The 16,251-nt window shown below is 61.7% G+C and overlaps 1 protein-coding gene across 11 annotated transcripts in view; it reads left to right on the top strand.

The window, feature by feature from the left end:
- Positions 1-16,251, top strand: part of MAD1L1 (mitotic arrest deficient 1 like 1) — a 317,188-nt gene that overhangs the window by 50,769 nt on the left and 250,168 nt on the right. For 10 of the 11 annotated variants that reach the window (XM_081819242.1, XM_081819246.1, XM_081819248.1 and 7 more), the window contains one exon: positions 9,533-9,619. The exons of the other annotated variant lie outside the window; for it this stretch is intronic. In XM_081819242.1, the coding sequence (XP_081675368.1) occupies positions 9,533-9,619 (87 nt within the window). The remainder of the gene's footprint in view (positions 1-9,532; positions 9,620-16,251) is intronic. 11 annotated transcript variants of the gene reach the window in all.

Genomic DNA, 16,251 nt, shown 5'->3' with positions numbered 1-16,251 from the left:
CCCCCGCGGGGTGCTCGCTGGGCCCGAGAAGCTCCCGTCTCCGCCGGTGCGTACACCGCTGATTCCTTCGTTCAGTGTCGTGGGGGCTGATGACGTATAAATGTGTGAGGGAAGCCGTGTTTCCATGAAAACACCGTTGAACACTTTGGAAAGCCTCCCAGGAGAACTGGTAGCACATGGCTGCTGAACAGAGCGACCGACGGAGAGATGGACGGGGTTGGGGGGAGTCGGAAGATTTAGGAAGGTTGCAGGTGTCCGTGTTGAGGAAACAAAGCCAAAATCGTGGATGACGATTTGTGGTGTCTGTAAGAAACGTAAGGTAGAACTCAAATTAGGAGACCTACCTTTGAGGAAGTCTGCAGCTTGGGGGGGTGCTGTGTATTTGTGCCAGTTACCGTGTTGGCGACGCCCGTGTGTGAGGCATGGGCTCCTCGCTGTAGCCGGCCACCACTGTGTGGGGTCAGTGACGGTCCTGGTGGTTTTATGTGGGGAGCCTCCTGCTGGCATGTGTCGGCCGCGCTTGGCATGCGGGTCAGTCTTCCTGGTACCCATCGCCGGACACCGTTGGTGGACGGCCCGCAATGGTTTCGGTATAAACGGCCATGACTAGTAAGTCTACAGCGCTAAGCTTCACGATTGTTTTCTGAATAGTATAAAATTTTCCAGTTTTCATCCTGTCCTGCGGGAGGCCACTGTTTTTGTCTTGTTTGTCCTTCTAGGCATTTCTTACGCATCTGTAAACCAGCTCAGCCGTGCTTGATTACGTCTTGCTGCTTTCATACTGAAGGTGGCCTAGTGCTCGCATTCTCCTCTGGCACGTGGGGGGCTGGGCCGTGCCGGCTTCCTAATCTCTGGTGGCAACTTTGGCATCACCCTGGCGTCGTGGGGGAATGCGCTGCGTAGTTGGACACGAGGTGTGGGACCTCACTTAGATTTTAAAGTGCTTGCTGTGGTTGCCGGCTTGCAAGTTGATGCTTGGAGGTAAGTATGAGATGCAGGGGACCGGCCAGGAGGCCACCGGGATGGTCACAGTAGAGCCAGGATGAGCGGCTGTGTGTGGGGCTGTGCTGAAGCCACAGCGGCTGAGTGAAAGTGACCTGGAGAAAGGCCCCCGGGACCCTGGGGCTTGTCATGGCGGCTGGCAGGATGGAGAAACCGGAGAGGAACGGGGTGGGAGGAGCCAGGAAGGTGTTCTCCAGCCAGGAGCCGTCCAGGAGGCAGGTGGGCAACCCCGGAACTCAGGACCCAGAGTCTCTTGTTGGGGGTCCGGCCCGGGGTGAGGGGGTGGGGAACACAGGGTGGGTTAAGAGGGGGGCGAGAGGCATCCAGCAGGAAGAGGCCAGGAGGGAGCTGGAGAAGGAGCTGGCTGTCCTGGGAGGACGAGGAGGGCCGAGGGGTGTCGGTGCAGAGGTTTGCAGCCAGCTCCGGCCGGGAGGGGTGGGAGAGCACAGGTGGGGCAGATTTGGGGACGGGGAGCAAGGATACTGTGCAGAGGCGTGCTCCTGGCAGAAGGCAGTGAGGAGGGGGGCTGAGGCCCCGGCGGGCAGGGGGACGGGACGTGCAGACCCCTCCGGGGCCAGGGGTCCTGAGGGTGGGTTGCCTATGGGCAGTACTTTGTCAGGCAGTGTGACTTGTGTTTCCGTGTGTGACCGTCGTCGATTGCTTGGGGGGACAGCTGCAGCTGGGTCGTGGGCTGCCCTGTGGGCCTGTGGGCGTGGGGAAAGGACACTTGTTCTCTGTTTATCCGGGAAAACAGGCAGCTTTAGAAGATGTGTGGATGGCCGCTGTCTGCCACGTGGCCATCATATCACATGGGGAGAGGGGCAGGTGACCTTCATGGGTGCCTGTGGCCTTGGGACCATCAGTGGTCCCTTTCTCTGGAGTGTCTGATCTCCAGCTCCGTAGCCGCAGGGCTGGGTACGGCAGGAACAGCCCCTGAGGGTGAACCCATCAGAACCTGGGCCACGTCCATGTCACAGGGAATTCATCCTTTTCTTGAGGAAAACAGTAGCTGCTTTCCCCGTCCTGGGAGAGATACCAGGCTTTGTCTTAACTTGGTGACATCCCTCCTGACCCCAGCCCCACCTCCCCCCCATAGCTGTGCCCCGTCATCACGAAAAACCTGATTTAACGGGACATCCCATTGGCCCTGTGGCTTGCAGTTGTGAATGTCTGTCCTCCTTTTGGGTTTAAGCCAGGTCTTGCTGTGTAGCGTTTTCCAGTCCTGGTTCTGCATACTTTCTGCAGGGGGGTTTGTCCCCTTGTTGTAGGTCCCCCTGCCTGGCCGAAGCCACTCCCGGGAGCCTGGGCCTGGTGGGCTTTGTTCTTGGGGAGAATGGCTCCCTGGAAGTGAGCTTGAGCTTCATCAGAGAAATTGGAGTCCTCTGGATCTCATGGAACTGGCCCTTTGGGCTTTGGCAGGAGCCCCGACACCTGCTCGTGCGAGCCTCGGAATAGCTGCTGCTGGGCTGGACTGTCTTTCCTTGAGCGTCACCCGGCAGGGTGACTCCCCCAGGCTCCCGCTGGGCTGCATGCAACTGAGTCGGAGTCAAAATTCAGCCCCCCCTTGAAAGCCCACAGTCAGAGTTAAAAGTCTTTGCGGTGAAGCCAGGGTTTTAGCAGCAGCTGGGAACTGTCACTCCTGTCATCTCCGAGTCGAGGATCCAGAGGCCCTCTGAAGGCCTTCCACCTCGTCGTGTGTGAAGTGGAAGTTTGGGGGTGGATTGATGCTCCCGTGCTGTTTCTGGGCTGCGAGTCCTGCTCGCCGAGAGGCCGAGCTAGGCCCAGAGCACCCCTGGTAAACGTCTTTGGCCTCTGCTCTCTGATCTGATGCTGGTGGAGCCTGCAGTGTTCGGTGATCCCTCCTGATGGCCCAGCTCCTCCACCTGCTGCCCGTGTTCGCACTGGGCACTCACCACGGGTGGCTGGATCCCAGGGCTCCTCCCGCCGGGTCTCCTGCCGCCGCCTCTTCCAGATGCCCTTCTCCCGTTGAGCACACGCGGGCGAGCCCCATTTACTGCCAGCCTCACTGCTCCTCCTCTCCAGCTGGGCTTTTCCAGTGGCTCTTTGCACACAGCACGCTGCGTGGGGCTGTTGCTAGTTCTTGTTTGTACTCCGACACGTAACACGGTTCTTATCGGAAGTTACAGATCCCTTTGATTGCCACCACTGGTCTCGGCTCTGACCTGGCGGTGCCCCCCCCAGCCTCCGTTTGCAGTGAATCTTTTCAGAGCACGCTCTGTAAATACTCGCCCATGCTGTTGGTGTGTTTTCTTTGAGCCTGGACTTGTGAATTGTTGGTGCGGTTTTGGGGACGCGGCCCTCTTTCCCTGAGCACCTGCCAGACTCACCTGGCCCTTTGGGTGGAAGAGGGGGTGCTTTGGGAGGAAGGGTGGGGAGCTGCCTGTAGGCCAGGGGGTCCCGCGTCCCCGTCCTGCGGGCCTCCTCCTTCCCTGGTGTGTGCCGCCTGCGCCCCCCCCTCCGCCGCCCGGCCTTCCGGGGCCCTCGTCTTCCGCCCTCTGTGCTCAGTCCCCAGGCCTGCGTAAGTTGGAGAGCGCGGGTGGAGAAATGCACACAGATGGGACGTGTGACACTGTGCACACGCGCAGGCGTCTGCCTCCTTTGCCGCCATCGGCCTGGCCACAGGAGAGAGGGGCCTGGGCCTCCAGAACGGCGGGTCATCTCTCGGGCCCCCACGCGCTGTGCAGAGCCAGCCTGGGGGCCCTGACCCATGCTATGAAGCTGGGGAGGCCTGAGTGGCCTCCCACGCCTAGCCCAGCCTTTGTGGGCAGCCAGGACGCCAGCGTGAGAGCGTGGGTCCCAGGACCCCACGGTGGTCTTCCTGCGGCCGCCGGGCTGGGAGGGCGGAGGGCCCTTGGGCTCGGCCCACAGGCCGCTCTGAGCCACCCCGCTGGATGTGCGGTCTCACCGGGTCAGCGCTGGTCACCGTGGCTCCCAGGTTCCACCGCTCAAAGGGAGTTTAAGGAAAACTTGACAGATGTTCTCACAAGAAGCGTTAGAAACTTTGGAAGGTGAACAGAAACAGGGCTCTGCCGCTGTGACCGGGGTCTGGCTTCCTCCCACACGTGTTCTCCCTGCTGTCCACACGGGTGCATTGTTAGTCGATCCAGCTTTCTGCTTTTGCTTTTCTCAGTGTGCGTGTTTTTGTTGTCAGAAGACCCACGTATGTTGGCATTTCAAAATACTGCTCCCGTCACCCCCCCTCCTGTTCTCGTGGCATCGTGTGTGCCCCAGGGTACGAAGCCCGAGTGTGGATGACGGCACAGGGGCCTGGCCGCCGGCCATGTGACAGCACAAAGTAAGGGTCGTGGGAGTTCACGGCCTTGCCTTCTGGGATTCTTTTACCTTTGGACCAAATTTTGGAATCTGATGTTGGCCTGTCAAATTGACAGAGAACCTCAGAGAATGTTTTCTTTGTTAAGTGTGCAGTGGGCGGTTTTCTTGATGACGTAACCTGTTTGGTGACTTGCCCTACGGCGTCTGTGGGACTGTCTTACCGCTTAGGTTGCCCCACTTTTTCTTTCTTTTTTTTTTTTTTTTAAAGATTTTATTTATTTATTTGACAGAGAGAGACACAGCGAGAGCGGGAACACAAGCAGGGGGAGTGGGAGAGGGAGAAGCAGGCTTCCCGCCTAGCAGGGAGCCCGATGCGGGGCTCGATCCCAGGACCCTGGGATCGTGACCTGAGCCGAAGGACGACTGAGCCACCCAGGCGCCCGCCCCACTTTTTCTGTAAATGACCAGTGGTTCTGAGTTGTGCCTAAGAAACCCTGGGGAGTTGGTTTGCAGGTCCCGGGCCCACCTGGAGGGGTTTCGATTCCGCGGACCGAGGTGGGTGGACCGGAGTGACTGCCGAGGACACGGGCCGCTCTTCCCGTTCCGACGACCCCGCCCTGTGATGGCACACATGTGTCCCGTTGCCCTGTCCACTGCGTGTGCCCCGTGTTCTCCTGTGCCTTTTGCTGCTGTGGCACCCACCTGCCCCCCTCTTGTGCTCGGCCTCAGGTGTCCGGGGTAGATAGTACCCACGCTGGGCCGTGAGAACCTACTTATTTTCTGTTATTGAGCTTTTTTTTTTTTTTTTTTAACATTAACAACAGTGGCGTTGTTCCTCAGAACACTGAGGGCGGGATGATCCAGCAGTTCTGTTTCTGGGTATATATCAAAGAGTCGAAAGCAGAGACGCAGATACGTATTTGCACATATTAGCTACGTGTGGTGGTTTCCTTTTTTTTTTTTAAGATTTTATTTATTTGAGAGAGAGAGAGAGAAAGCACGCATGAGCAGGGGAAGGACAGAGGGAGAGGGAGAAGCAGGCTTCCCGCGGAGCAGGGAGCCTGATGCGGGGCTCAGTCCCAGGACCCCGGGACCATGACCTGAGCCGAAGGCAGATGCTTCACTGATGAGCCGCCTGGTGCCCCACGTGGTTTCTTCCTTGAGATGCGTTCCTGGAAGAGCAGTTGCCGTTTGGCAGGTGCGGACTCCCCTCTTGGTTACGTGTCTTAGCTTGTCCGTGGCCAGGGCCTCCTTGGGGCAGTGGGGGCAGGACAGCCAGGCCACGGGAGCCACAACAGCAGACCAGGAAGCTGTCCTGGCTTTCCTCCCCAAGGAGCTGATCGGCAGGGACCTCGGGATGCGCGATTCACGCGCGCTGTTGTCTCTGCTGCCCCAGACGCCTCCCTGATGCACCTCAGCCACGCCCCAGGGGACCTGGTTAACGTTTGAGTCCTTCAGTGTCCGGTTACTGCCCACGTCCGGTCCTTAGGGCGTGTTTTCACGTAAACCGAGCGTGCTGGGGCTGCTTCCTGACAGGTCACCGTCCATAGCTAGGACCCTTCCTCCTGGCTCTCCCCTTTTCTGGCCTTATTTATTTTTTAAATATTTATTTATTTGAGAGAGAGAGAGTGCGCGTGCACACACCCGTGCGAGCGGGAGCAGGGGCAGAGGGAGAGAGACTCTCAAGCAGACTCTGCAGCTGAGATCATGACCTGAGCCGAAATCAAGAGTTGGGCACTTAACCGACTGACCCACCCAGGTGCCCCTTTTCTGGCTTTAGAGTGTCCACACACTGCACCACCCACCTTTCTCTCCTTTTTCTCACACAGAACATTCCGGAACCATTGCCCTAAATGCACTGTTTCTAACTAAATTCTCACACATACCAGTCCCCCAACAGAACGTGTTTTCTCTTTGATCAGCGCTGCAGAACTGAGGGTGTGCAGAATCCCAGGCAATTTAACGTAGTGATTACTTATTTCGAGTCGGACCTCGTATTCCTCCTTTACACAGTGAGACGTCACACGCCGCGGTCTCTGTCACCCGCGTCCTGCCCCTGTCGAGTTACGTGGGTCGGTGCGTGTACCTTACAAACCGGGGGCAAAGGCTCCCGTCTCCTCCTGTGCCCGCGTGCGCTTAGTGAGTGCACCAGGGTGGTCGGGCAGCCGCACTGCAGTAGGCCTGGGTCCTCGGGGTTTGGACACAACGCCAGAGGAGCCCCGTCGAGCTGGCGAGTCAGCTTGCAGGTGTCTGGACGGTGACCGAACCTGCGCCGTCTCCTTCCCTGAAAGATGTCCCACCTTTTCTCCGTCTCTGAGGGGAGAATGAGCCGGTGGGTGGGAGAGTCCTGAGTGTGGCCTGCTGGTTTTCTGTGCTTCGAGCTGTTCGGGGAAGCGGAGCCCGAGTGCTGGCGGGAGTGACCGGTCAGGGCCGCAGGTGTGGGGCCCCGCAGGCCACCGAGGGAAGGGCTGTGCTGTGGTGATGTGCCCGCAGCAGCTGCGGGCCGGCTGGGGCGGGGCGGGGGTGGGCGCCGTGCCACGCGGCCTCCTCTTCTGGAATTGGGCACGTGGGGGAGGCAGGCCCTGCAGCCCACGTCCCGGCTCTGCGAGGAGGGGGTGGCTCATCTGAATGGTGGCACCTGGGATTCGGGGGCTGGGACCGTGGCCAGGGACCAGCCCGCTGGAGGGCCTGCCGAGGCGTGTCAGCCAGATCCGTGGGCTGTGTGCTGCGGTTTGTGCGGGGGACGCCCGCCCTCCCGGCCGCTCCGGGAGGGGCAGCACGGCTCCGGTGACCTAGGCTGCGGACGTCCTGCCCCTCCGGTGAGTGGAGCATGTTTGCGTGGCCAGGCTCTCGCTGGGGGAGGGGTGGGAAGTCGGTTTGCTGCTCGGTTCGTTCGAATGTGGAGCCAGCCCATGATGGCCGCCCAGAAGTCGCACTGCGCTTGCGCGCCTGACGGCTTCTGTCTGAGCGTTTGTGCTGAAGGAGCGGAGGCCCGGCCCGGCCCTGAGTGTGTGCGTGCGTGTGCGGGCGCGGCCCCGGTGCGCTGGCCGGGGTGGGGGTCCCCAGGGGGTGTGGGGGCCCCGCCGTCCGTGGGATGGAGTGTCTCACGGTGCGTTTCAAGTTTGCTTTTCTCCTGATTTGAAACGTTCCAATTTTCCCTCATTATGAAATTGCTTCATTTCAAATTATCTTCACTTCAGAGGAGATTGGAGAGCCCGGCGGAAAGCGAGTCTGCCTGCGCATGTGTCTGACTTCTAGCTTTTGGGGGCTGATTTGGACCTCCGGGCACGAAGCTTGTTTCTGAATTGGCGTCACGTGCTCCTGACTCTGCCGATTGGCCTCCAGATTTCTGGAAGGCTTCTACTTGGAGGGAACTGTAGGTCACCTGCCCTCGATGAGAGCTGCCGCCTCGGTTGCTGAGAACCCCTAGAGACTCAGTGGCCACCTGCTGATGGGTCCTCTCCCTGGGCCCTTCCCTCCGCTCAGGTCTGAGCAGATAGAGCCGGGCCGGAAGATGCGGCACCCACCTGCCTCCCCCACGAAGCGAGGTCCGGGGCGGGGCAGATGTGGATGTGCGGGCCGTCTGGTAGATTTGTTTTCATTAAACTCGTCCCACGGACTTAGTAACCGTTTGGGTACCCCTCTGACTGACACAGAGAAACAACAACTTGAATATCTCTAGAATGTTTCGGAAAAAAATATCTCTTGGCTTGAGAAGATTTCTTTACTTTTATGCCCATATGTTTAACTCCCCGAGGTTGGGAAGCTTGAGGAAGCTTCCAGGAAGAATGGGACCTGGCATTCAAAGCTCGCTCAAGCCCTTCTGTTGCTGGATTTCAGGCTTGCACAGGGTCCTTACAGATGGTCATCTGGTCTGGGGAGGAGCGCGGGGAGAAATCTCTCTTGTGCCCATTGGTTCCTGTAGGCCCAGGGAGGGGCTGTTGCTCAGGTGGCCGGGAGGGGTGTTTGTGAGGGCATCTGCAAGGGGGAGAGCCGGGGGGCACCTGGGGGAGCACCTGCGGGAAGCACGTGCGGGAAGGGTGTGGACCGTAGAGGCCCAGGTGTGTGAACATTTGGGGCGTGCGGGGTTTCAGATGGACTGCTGGCGGGTCACAGGTGCTGGGAGCTCCTGTTCAAGTGACGACGGACACCGAGAGACCCCGTGGCGAATGCAGAGGGGGGCAGGCGGGGCGGGGAGTGGCCTGGGGGCATGATGGGAGGTTCCCTCTTCCAGGGAGCGGGGATTGTCCTGAGACCTCTTGAGGAAGAGCGCCGCGAGCACAGGGTGAACTAGCGCAGAGCTCGGGGGCACTGCGGTGACGTGTCTTTGTCCGGAGGCAAGGCTGTGGGAGGCGGAGCCCCTGGGGCCTGTTCCTGTGGTGGATGCTCCCGGAAGCCGGGCACTGTGGTGCCGCTGGAGGCCGGGGAGAGGGCCTTCGGACCCCGTAGTGACCGTAGCCAGTCCTGTGGCTTTGCGGCAGACTCTCTCCACCGGGGGCGTGTCTTGAGGGTGTAGCTTTGTCACAACCCCCGTGGCTCCCTCAGTGATGGAGGAGGCTGCGCCCCGTGCTTGGCGCCTAGGCCTCGAGCTCGGCTGCCACCTGCAGGCCAGGGAGCCCCTTAGCTTGCATGCCACGCGCCATGTGGGGACCGTGCCTGCCGCGCTGGGTGTCGCAGTCTTTCGCTGGTGTTGTTGGCGCGGGTTCTGCTGCGTCCCAGTGTCGGGTTCTAAGGGGTCAGACGAGGTCAGCGCTGCTCAGGGGTGCATCGGGAGCCGCTGTGGACACCTGGGGCCTCTGTTTCCTCCTCTGTGAGGTGATGACAGTGGCCACAGAGACGCGAGCTGAGGTGGGCAGTGTGGAGGGGTGTGAACACGACAGAGCAGCGTCCGTGGGGGGCCTGCTGTGGCTTCTCTTCCTATTGCCGGCTCCAGGGAGACGGGCACCCTCCACCTCACCTCCCCTGCCCTGCAGGCCGACAGCGGCGGCTAGCTGTTGACCTATTCTTACAGCTGAAACGAACTTGGGTCAAGTAAACATAATGTACCTGATACCACGTAGCCAGGGGCGGGCTGCGGTTCAAACCCAGGTCGCGGTGCGTGCTCGGCGCGTGGGATGCGACCCGTCCCGGGTCTGTGACTCATGGGCGGCTGGCGTGGTCTTGGCGGCCGTCCGGGGGCGGAATGAGGTCCCCCCCAGGGAGTGGCTGCCGCTGACACGTGTTCTCGATCCCACAGGACCCCGGAAGACCTTTCCAGGTTCATTGTTGACCTGCAGCAGCGAGAGGTGGTCTTGCAGGACCGGAACAACACCATCACCAGCAGGTAGGCCTGGCGGCCCGGGTGTGCGCGGGATGCGTCTGCTTTGGAAAGGAGCCCAGAGCGTGTGTGTCCCCTGGGCGTGGCTCAGGAGCGGCTCTGCTTCACTGTCCCTTGGCCTCGGCCTGAGTGAGTGGGAGGGGTCGGTCCGGAGGGTGCAGGGTGCCCCACCTTTCTGCCCCGTGACCGTGACTGCCGAGGCGGCATGGTGCTGTCTTCCCTGCCGCGTGCCAGGCCACCTCTGCCTTCCTGGTGCTTGGGGGCCACGAGAAGGACGTGCGCCTGGATTGGGGAACCCTGTCTTTGCTGTAGCGTGGGCTCCCAGTGACCCCCTGATGGTGTGGAACCCGGCGCCCAGGGGGCAGCGTGTGCGTGTCCGTGTGCTCAGGAAGGTCCCCACAGAGGAACAGAGATCGGGAAGACCTCGCCCAGGCTGCACAGTGAGGAAGGAGTCCCCTTCCCTGGCGGGAGGCCGGGAGGCCGGGAAGCCGGCAGCTGTGTGCCTTCTTGCCCGCTCGGTGTTAGGTCTTTCCTCCCAACCCCGTGAGGCCAGCGGTGCTCTGTCGTCTCGCTCTGTCCTGACACGCCGCCACAGGGGAAGCGCTTGGTCCCACAAGCTGCCCCCATTCCACACCTCGGTCGCGAGTCCTGGCTCCCCAGGCTCCCTGTGCTTTGGCCCTGGTTGTCCCCCCACCCGTTTGCGGATTTGCTAGAATGACTCAGAATTCAGGAAAATGCTTTATGTGCAATCAGCAGTTTACAGCCAAGGTTGCAATCAGAGCAGCCAGATGGAGGAGATGCCTGGGGGGAGGGCTGGGGGCGAGAGCTTCCCTGTCCCCTCTGGGTGCACCCCCGCTCCCAGCACCTAGGTGTGTTGCCCAACTCAGAAGCTCTCTGAGCCCTGCTCTGGGGGGTTTTAGGGAGTTTCCATGCTTGATTAAGTTGTTGGCTGCTGGGGAAGAGCTCAGGCCCCCACCCCCACGGTGGGGGGGTGGACCTGGAGGTGGTTGATTGCTCTGGCCCCGCCTGCAGTCCCCTCATTAGCTCAAACGGACTGTGGTTGACAGGGGCTTGTTAGGAGTCAGGCACTGCCCCTCTCACCTCAGAAACCCCAGGGGTCTTAGGAACCCGTTGCCAGGAAAGTGGACAGAGAGCAAGTGCTTCTCCTTTAGGCTGCCTCTGGGCTCTCCCGGGTGGTCTGCCTCCTTTCTCCGGGGCCGAGTAGGCGGCTGCCCAGGCTGTGGGTGACACATCCGCAGGCCAGAGGAGAGGCCTTTTTCTTGGGTCTTCTCTTTGGAACGAGGAAACCTTTCCTGGGACCCCGCTGCCGGCAGACCTCCATCCAGCCTCGTTGGCCGGGGGCAGCTCCAGGCAGGATGGGCTTGTCCTGAGGCTGCGGCCGGCCCACTTCCCGCTGGGCTCTCCGAGGGGCGGACAGCTGAGGGGGTCTGTGAGCAGCCGGCCTCGGCCTTCTGCGGACATAGTGTCTTAAGGATTCGTTAGTAGCCAGGGGAAAGGATTTCTTATTTTGGGGGTTGATGTCACTTTGAAAATGGGCTTTTAGAAGCATCTGGTTATGTTGGACATAATCACGTCAACTTAGCTCAAAAACTTCAAACGATAAAATTGCCTTTTGCTTTCAAAGCTACCATCAGATGAAACGGGTATTAAAAGTGATTTGAAATTAAAGCTTTTACATTTTTCCAGACGATCTTCTTCAGTTTACTTTGCATTTGAAGCAGAACGAACCGTTAGAGGGAAGGAAACTTGCCTTCGTTTTTCTCAGGCCAAACCGTGAGGGGGCGGGAGGCCAGCGTCCGTGTGCGGGAGGCGGCGGCAAGAGCAGCTCCGTCCGCGGGGCCCCGGCAGCCCTCTGGCTCGTGGCTGCGCGTGGGGCCGGCCCTCCATCTCTGTGCTGGCGGCAGCAGGCCCCTGCGGTGGCCCCCTGCCCATCTCTCCGGACCCTTGGGCCCCCTCCGAGAGCGAGGGTGCGGCCCCGGGACCCCCCGAGGGCAAGCTCTGTGCCGTGGCTCTTGTGCGGGAGGTGAGGGGCGCTGGCCCACACGCCGCCACTGGGGCGACTGGCCTTTCGCAGCTTGGCCTGGCCCCGGGGGAGGGGCCGGAGCTGTCACCCCGTCCTGCAGAGGAGAGCTTGGGTTCAGAGGGCCGGAGGGCTCAGGCGAGAAGGGAGGCCAGGCAGCTCCCGCCACGCTCACGTGGGACAGATGGCTGGCAGGGACCCTGTGACGCGAGGCCCTTCCTGACCAGCACGGAGAGGGCTTGTGTGTCCGGCGTCCTTCACGCTGGCCGGCTCTCGGGCAGCTGCGGGTCCCGTGGGCAGGAAGTGACGTGGCCGTTAGCTGTGGCCTTCTGCGTGGAGGGCCAGGAGCCGCCTTCATTCCTGCACATCTTCACAGGCGGTGAGCAGGAATTGAGGGCAGCTGGGAAGAGGCAGTTGGCTAGAGGGCGAGCACGAGGGGTCCGGCAGGCCCTGGCACGGGGAGGGCGCTCCCGCTCACACAGAGCAGGGGACCCAGCACCCCGAAGCCGTGGCCCCAGGTGCGAGAGTAGGCCCTGTGGGTTTGGTCTCCAGGCATTTTTTCTGGTCTGTCCCTTGCCGGGTCCTTCCGTGGTGGCCTCCGCTAAGGCACTCCAGCTCATTCAGGGAAGGATCTGTGCTACGCCTCACCTGGGAAGGTGAGGGGAGAGCAGACTCGAGCTGCCGGCCGGCCGCCCCCTGGAGCGGAGCTGAGCGTCCCCATGCCTCGCTGCAGGTGCCCCTGGTTCTGCAACGCCATCCGCCTGCCTGGGATTTGTACCTTCCTCGATGTTTGTGCCCACAGACTTCTGGAGGCTGCAAGGCGAGTGGTGGCTGGGGCTTCAGGCGGGAACCTTCCAGAGCCTTCCAGGTAGCAGGGGGGGCGGGGGCGTGTTCTTCTTGCGGAGGGTAGGGATGAACGTCCGTGCTAGCTTTGTGCACGATTACCCGAGTTCTGAGCTCTGATTTCCTCCTATCAGAGTGGGGCTCGTGTCTGTCATGAGGCTCGTTCTGAGGGCGCAGCGAGATGTGGTCTGTGCCCCGTGGCCGGTAGCGCCCCAGAGACGCCGGTGGCGGGAGCTGTCTTTCCGAGAACCCTCTGTGCTGTGGGGCCAGGAGGCAGGCACGGGTCTGTTCGGCAGCGCGGGGCGGCCGTGGGGCGTCCTTTCCCTCACGGGGGTGTTGGGACCCCGCAGGCCAGGCTGCTTGCCTCGTCCCTTTCACGGTCGTGCCCGGACACTCCAGGGCCCCCTCGGCCGCTGCTGGCAGGAGCTTGATTACAGCACAGGGACCTTTGCCTTTTGTCACTGCGGCCGCAGATTCAGAGCTCGTTCTTGGAGCCTGGGGGCTGATGCGCTTCCGCCCCCCGGCTGTGTGCTGGGGAAGTGGTGACTGTGGAGCATCTGGGTGCGTCCTCTGTCCCTGTGCTCCGCATAGAGCTCGCCCGCTGCTGCCGTGCCCCGCCTTGGTCCTCGCCGGAGGACCTCCCCAAGGGCCCAGCACCCCGTCCGCGTCCTGCTCGCTGCTCGCTACTCGCCGCCGGCTTCTGGAGCCAGGCCGTGGACGGCAGGCTGCACTCCTTCGAGGCCCGGACCCTGGCCAGGCTGGCGTCTGTCAGACTGCGACGTGCTCCGAGGGCGTCTTGAACGAGAAGTGGGAGATGAGGGGCAGCACTTTGTGGGGCCGTGCCATCTGGGGTTGCCGTGCTTTGCCGGAAACGAGGCCTCACGCTGGACAGTGGGTGACAGAGCGGAGCCAGGCTCTGGGGTGCGGGTTCCCCTCCCGTACGCATGGTGGCGGCGGGAGCGTCTCCGTGCTCAGTGCCGCACACATGCGTCTCCCCCGAAAGTCCGCGGCGGGTGTGGCCATGTCCTCTGCGTGGCAGAGACGCCTGAGCCCCCGGGAGACAGCTGTGGCATCGCCGCGTGGCTTACCTGAGCATGGAGCCTGCGCCCCTGCCAAGTGCTTGACGTGGCTGCAGAGGGGCCGCTTCTCACTCATTTCTCTGCTGCGGTGGAGACGTGGCTCCTGGGCCCTCCGTGCGGCGCAGGGCCGGCCCGCCGTCCTTGGTGAGGACTTAGGGGAGAACCCACCGTATAGGTGAAAGGAGAGAAAAGCAGGTCCGGGGGAGCTCTTCGCATCTTTGTCTGCCCCTGGCCCTCGAGAACCAGCCCCGCACCGCCCGCTCTGCACGCTGCTGCTGGTGGGCTTGCGGCTTCGGGCGGATGAGTCTCCGGGGCTCCGGGCTGCCCTGTCACTGCAGGCTGAAGCTCGCATTTGCCTCCTTTGGGTGAGAGCTGCCTCACAAGAGCCCTTGGTCTCGGGGGTCGGGGCTCGCGAGCCCTGACACTCCTGAGGTCCCAGTCTGGCCGTGGACTGCCCGCGGGTCTTCCCTTGCTGCCGCCACCGCGGCGAGCGTCCCGGGCCATGACTGGGGATGCCTGGGGCCCCCGGCAGCCCTTGGAAGAGGCCGCTGCTTGGTGAAGGGGGCTCGGCTGAATGGTGGGAGGGCAGTCCTTGCCCACGCCGCCCGTCCCCGTCTCCGAGAGGTGGTGCCCTTGGTCGTGCGTCTTCCCGGCAGCCGGCAGGTTGATGGGTTCTCTGTCATCCCCGAGGGGGAGTTAAGATCAGTGTACGGGTCATAATTCTTCATGTGGCTCTTTTCCTGCTGTTTGTCCACAGCATTTAGGCCGTCCTCGCAAACCATCTGGAGTATGAGTAGGCCTTGTCACCTCTGTCACCCTGTGTCTGTGTGAGTTATGGTGCTCTCAAGCCGTCCCGAGGCCAGCAAGGCCAGTGACGGCCACAGAAGATTCATGATGACCGAGGACCTGTTCTCTGTGCGTCGGGGTGGAGTTCACGCTGTGCTTGGAGCGCCAGTGGGTCTCTGGCTCTAGCTCAGGCTGGCCTGCCACCGAGTCGTTGTGTGTCCTTGGACAGAAGAATCAGCCTTTGCCTCACCTGTCAGGACGGGGATGGTGATAACTGTCCCGGGACTGTTGAGTGCTAAGGAAGGAGGCTCTGTCAGCATCAGATACCCGTGCCTGGCGAGGGAACAGGGCAGGAGCGGCCTCTGGGGTAGTTGAGGGCATGGTGGTGTGAGCATCTCCTGTGTGTGGCCAGAGAAGGCCCGAAGGGGCTGGACTTGGGGTTGGTGTGCAGGACAGTGACGTCAGGTGGGAGAATAAGCCGGGGGGTTGTGGGGGGGATAACCATGAGAGCACGAGGAACGGCACGACCTTCTCTGTGTGTCGATGGAGGGCGACCGGGAAATTGCTTTGGACATTGCGTGTTGAGGCGCCTGTGAGGCCAGAGAGAGGTCGGAGAGGTTGTGGACAGTCAGAGACGTAGGTGCTCACAGCGTCTCCTGCGGACTCTGTCCCGGGCCTGTGGGCACCCGAGCAGGGCCGAGGTCCCGCATGGCCTGGAGCCAGCTCGACTCCTGTTGGCGCTCCCACTCAGAACTCCAGCATCTGTCCTGCGAGGCCTGGTCGCTCTGCTTGGGGCTTCTGCTCTGATACGTCCTGGTCAGCGAGGTGGCCCTGGCGTGTGCCTGCTCTCGCGCCCAAGGGCCAGGGACGGTGGAGGACGCGGGTGAGGTGCTGCTCAGCGCGTGTGTGTTGGCTGAAGGGATGAACGAAGCACCGACTGAAGAGGCACAGTGACGGACTGCTGACCGGGTGAGCCCTGTGGGGCGGGCGTCTGTGCCGGTCCAAGTCACAGGGCCGCCAGCTGGGCTCCAGGTGCCACCTGCTGGGCTGGCTGGCGCGCTTCCTCTCACGAGGCGGGCCTAGCTTCGCCTCGTCCATCTGTGCTCCGCCGCCCTGTGCCGGGCTCCAGTTCCATGGGCCCCCGGGGGCTCCCTGCTCACCTGGCTGATCACCCACAGCTGTATCCTGCTCTCAGGTCTCACGCTGGCCTTAACCATCACTGTCTCTGCAGGAGCGGGTCCCGGGGCTTTTCAGCGACGCGGACCGGGGCCCTGCTGGTCTGGCCAGCTCCCGGTGCTGCTCCGTGTAAGTGGGCTTTGGCGGGAGGTGTTGAGCCAGCCTGTGTCTGAGGGCTTGTCTTCATGCATTCCTCGGTGGCAGTCCGTGGTGGGGCTTCTGTTCCAGAGATACAGGCACGTGGCTGTGAGCTCGGGGACTCCACAGACCAGCGCCCCTTCCTCAGGCCGGGCCGGGCTCCATCAGCTTCTGCTGGTCACACTGCTCACGTGGCGTGAGGCCCAGAGTCGTGCTGTGAGCATGCTGTTCTGGCCATGGGGGCAGCGAGGCCCATGTTGCTGTCTCTGTGGGGATGGGGGTTGCCCAGTGGGTGAGGTGCAGTGTCAGGGGCTCACACTTGGAGCTTTGTCCCTGCACCTTACCCCCTTTATTGGAGGGAGTAATGAGATCTGGGGAAGCTCCGACCTTTCTGGAGCCTGCGAATCAGTCACAGTGACATTTGTTCTTGTGCTGACTGTCTCCTGGGGCCCTTGGGAATCTGTGAGGGAGTTAGTGCTTGTGGCCATCTTGCTCGGTTGCTTACTTCTGTGCAGAGGTCAGAGCCCAGTCTTCTGCTGTAGACCATGCTGTCTGGGGCAGAAACCATCAGTCTA

Source organism: Leptonychotes weddellii, chromosome 5, assembly GCF_054177405.1.
Source record: "Leptonychotes weddellii isolate Sample4059 chromosome 5, ASM5417740v2, whole genome shotgun sequence".
Classification (NCBI taxonomy): Eukaryota; Metazoa; Chordata; class Mammalia; order Carnivora; family Phocidae; genus Leptonychotes; species Leptonychotes weddellii.
This window is presented reverse-complemented; position numbering and strand designations above follow the sequence as displayed.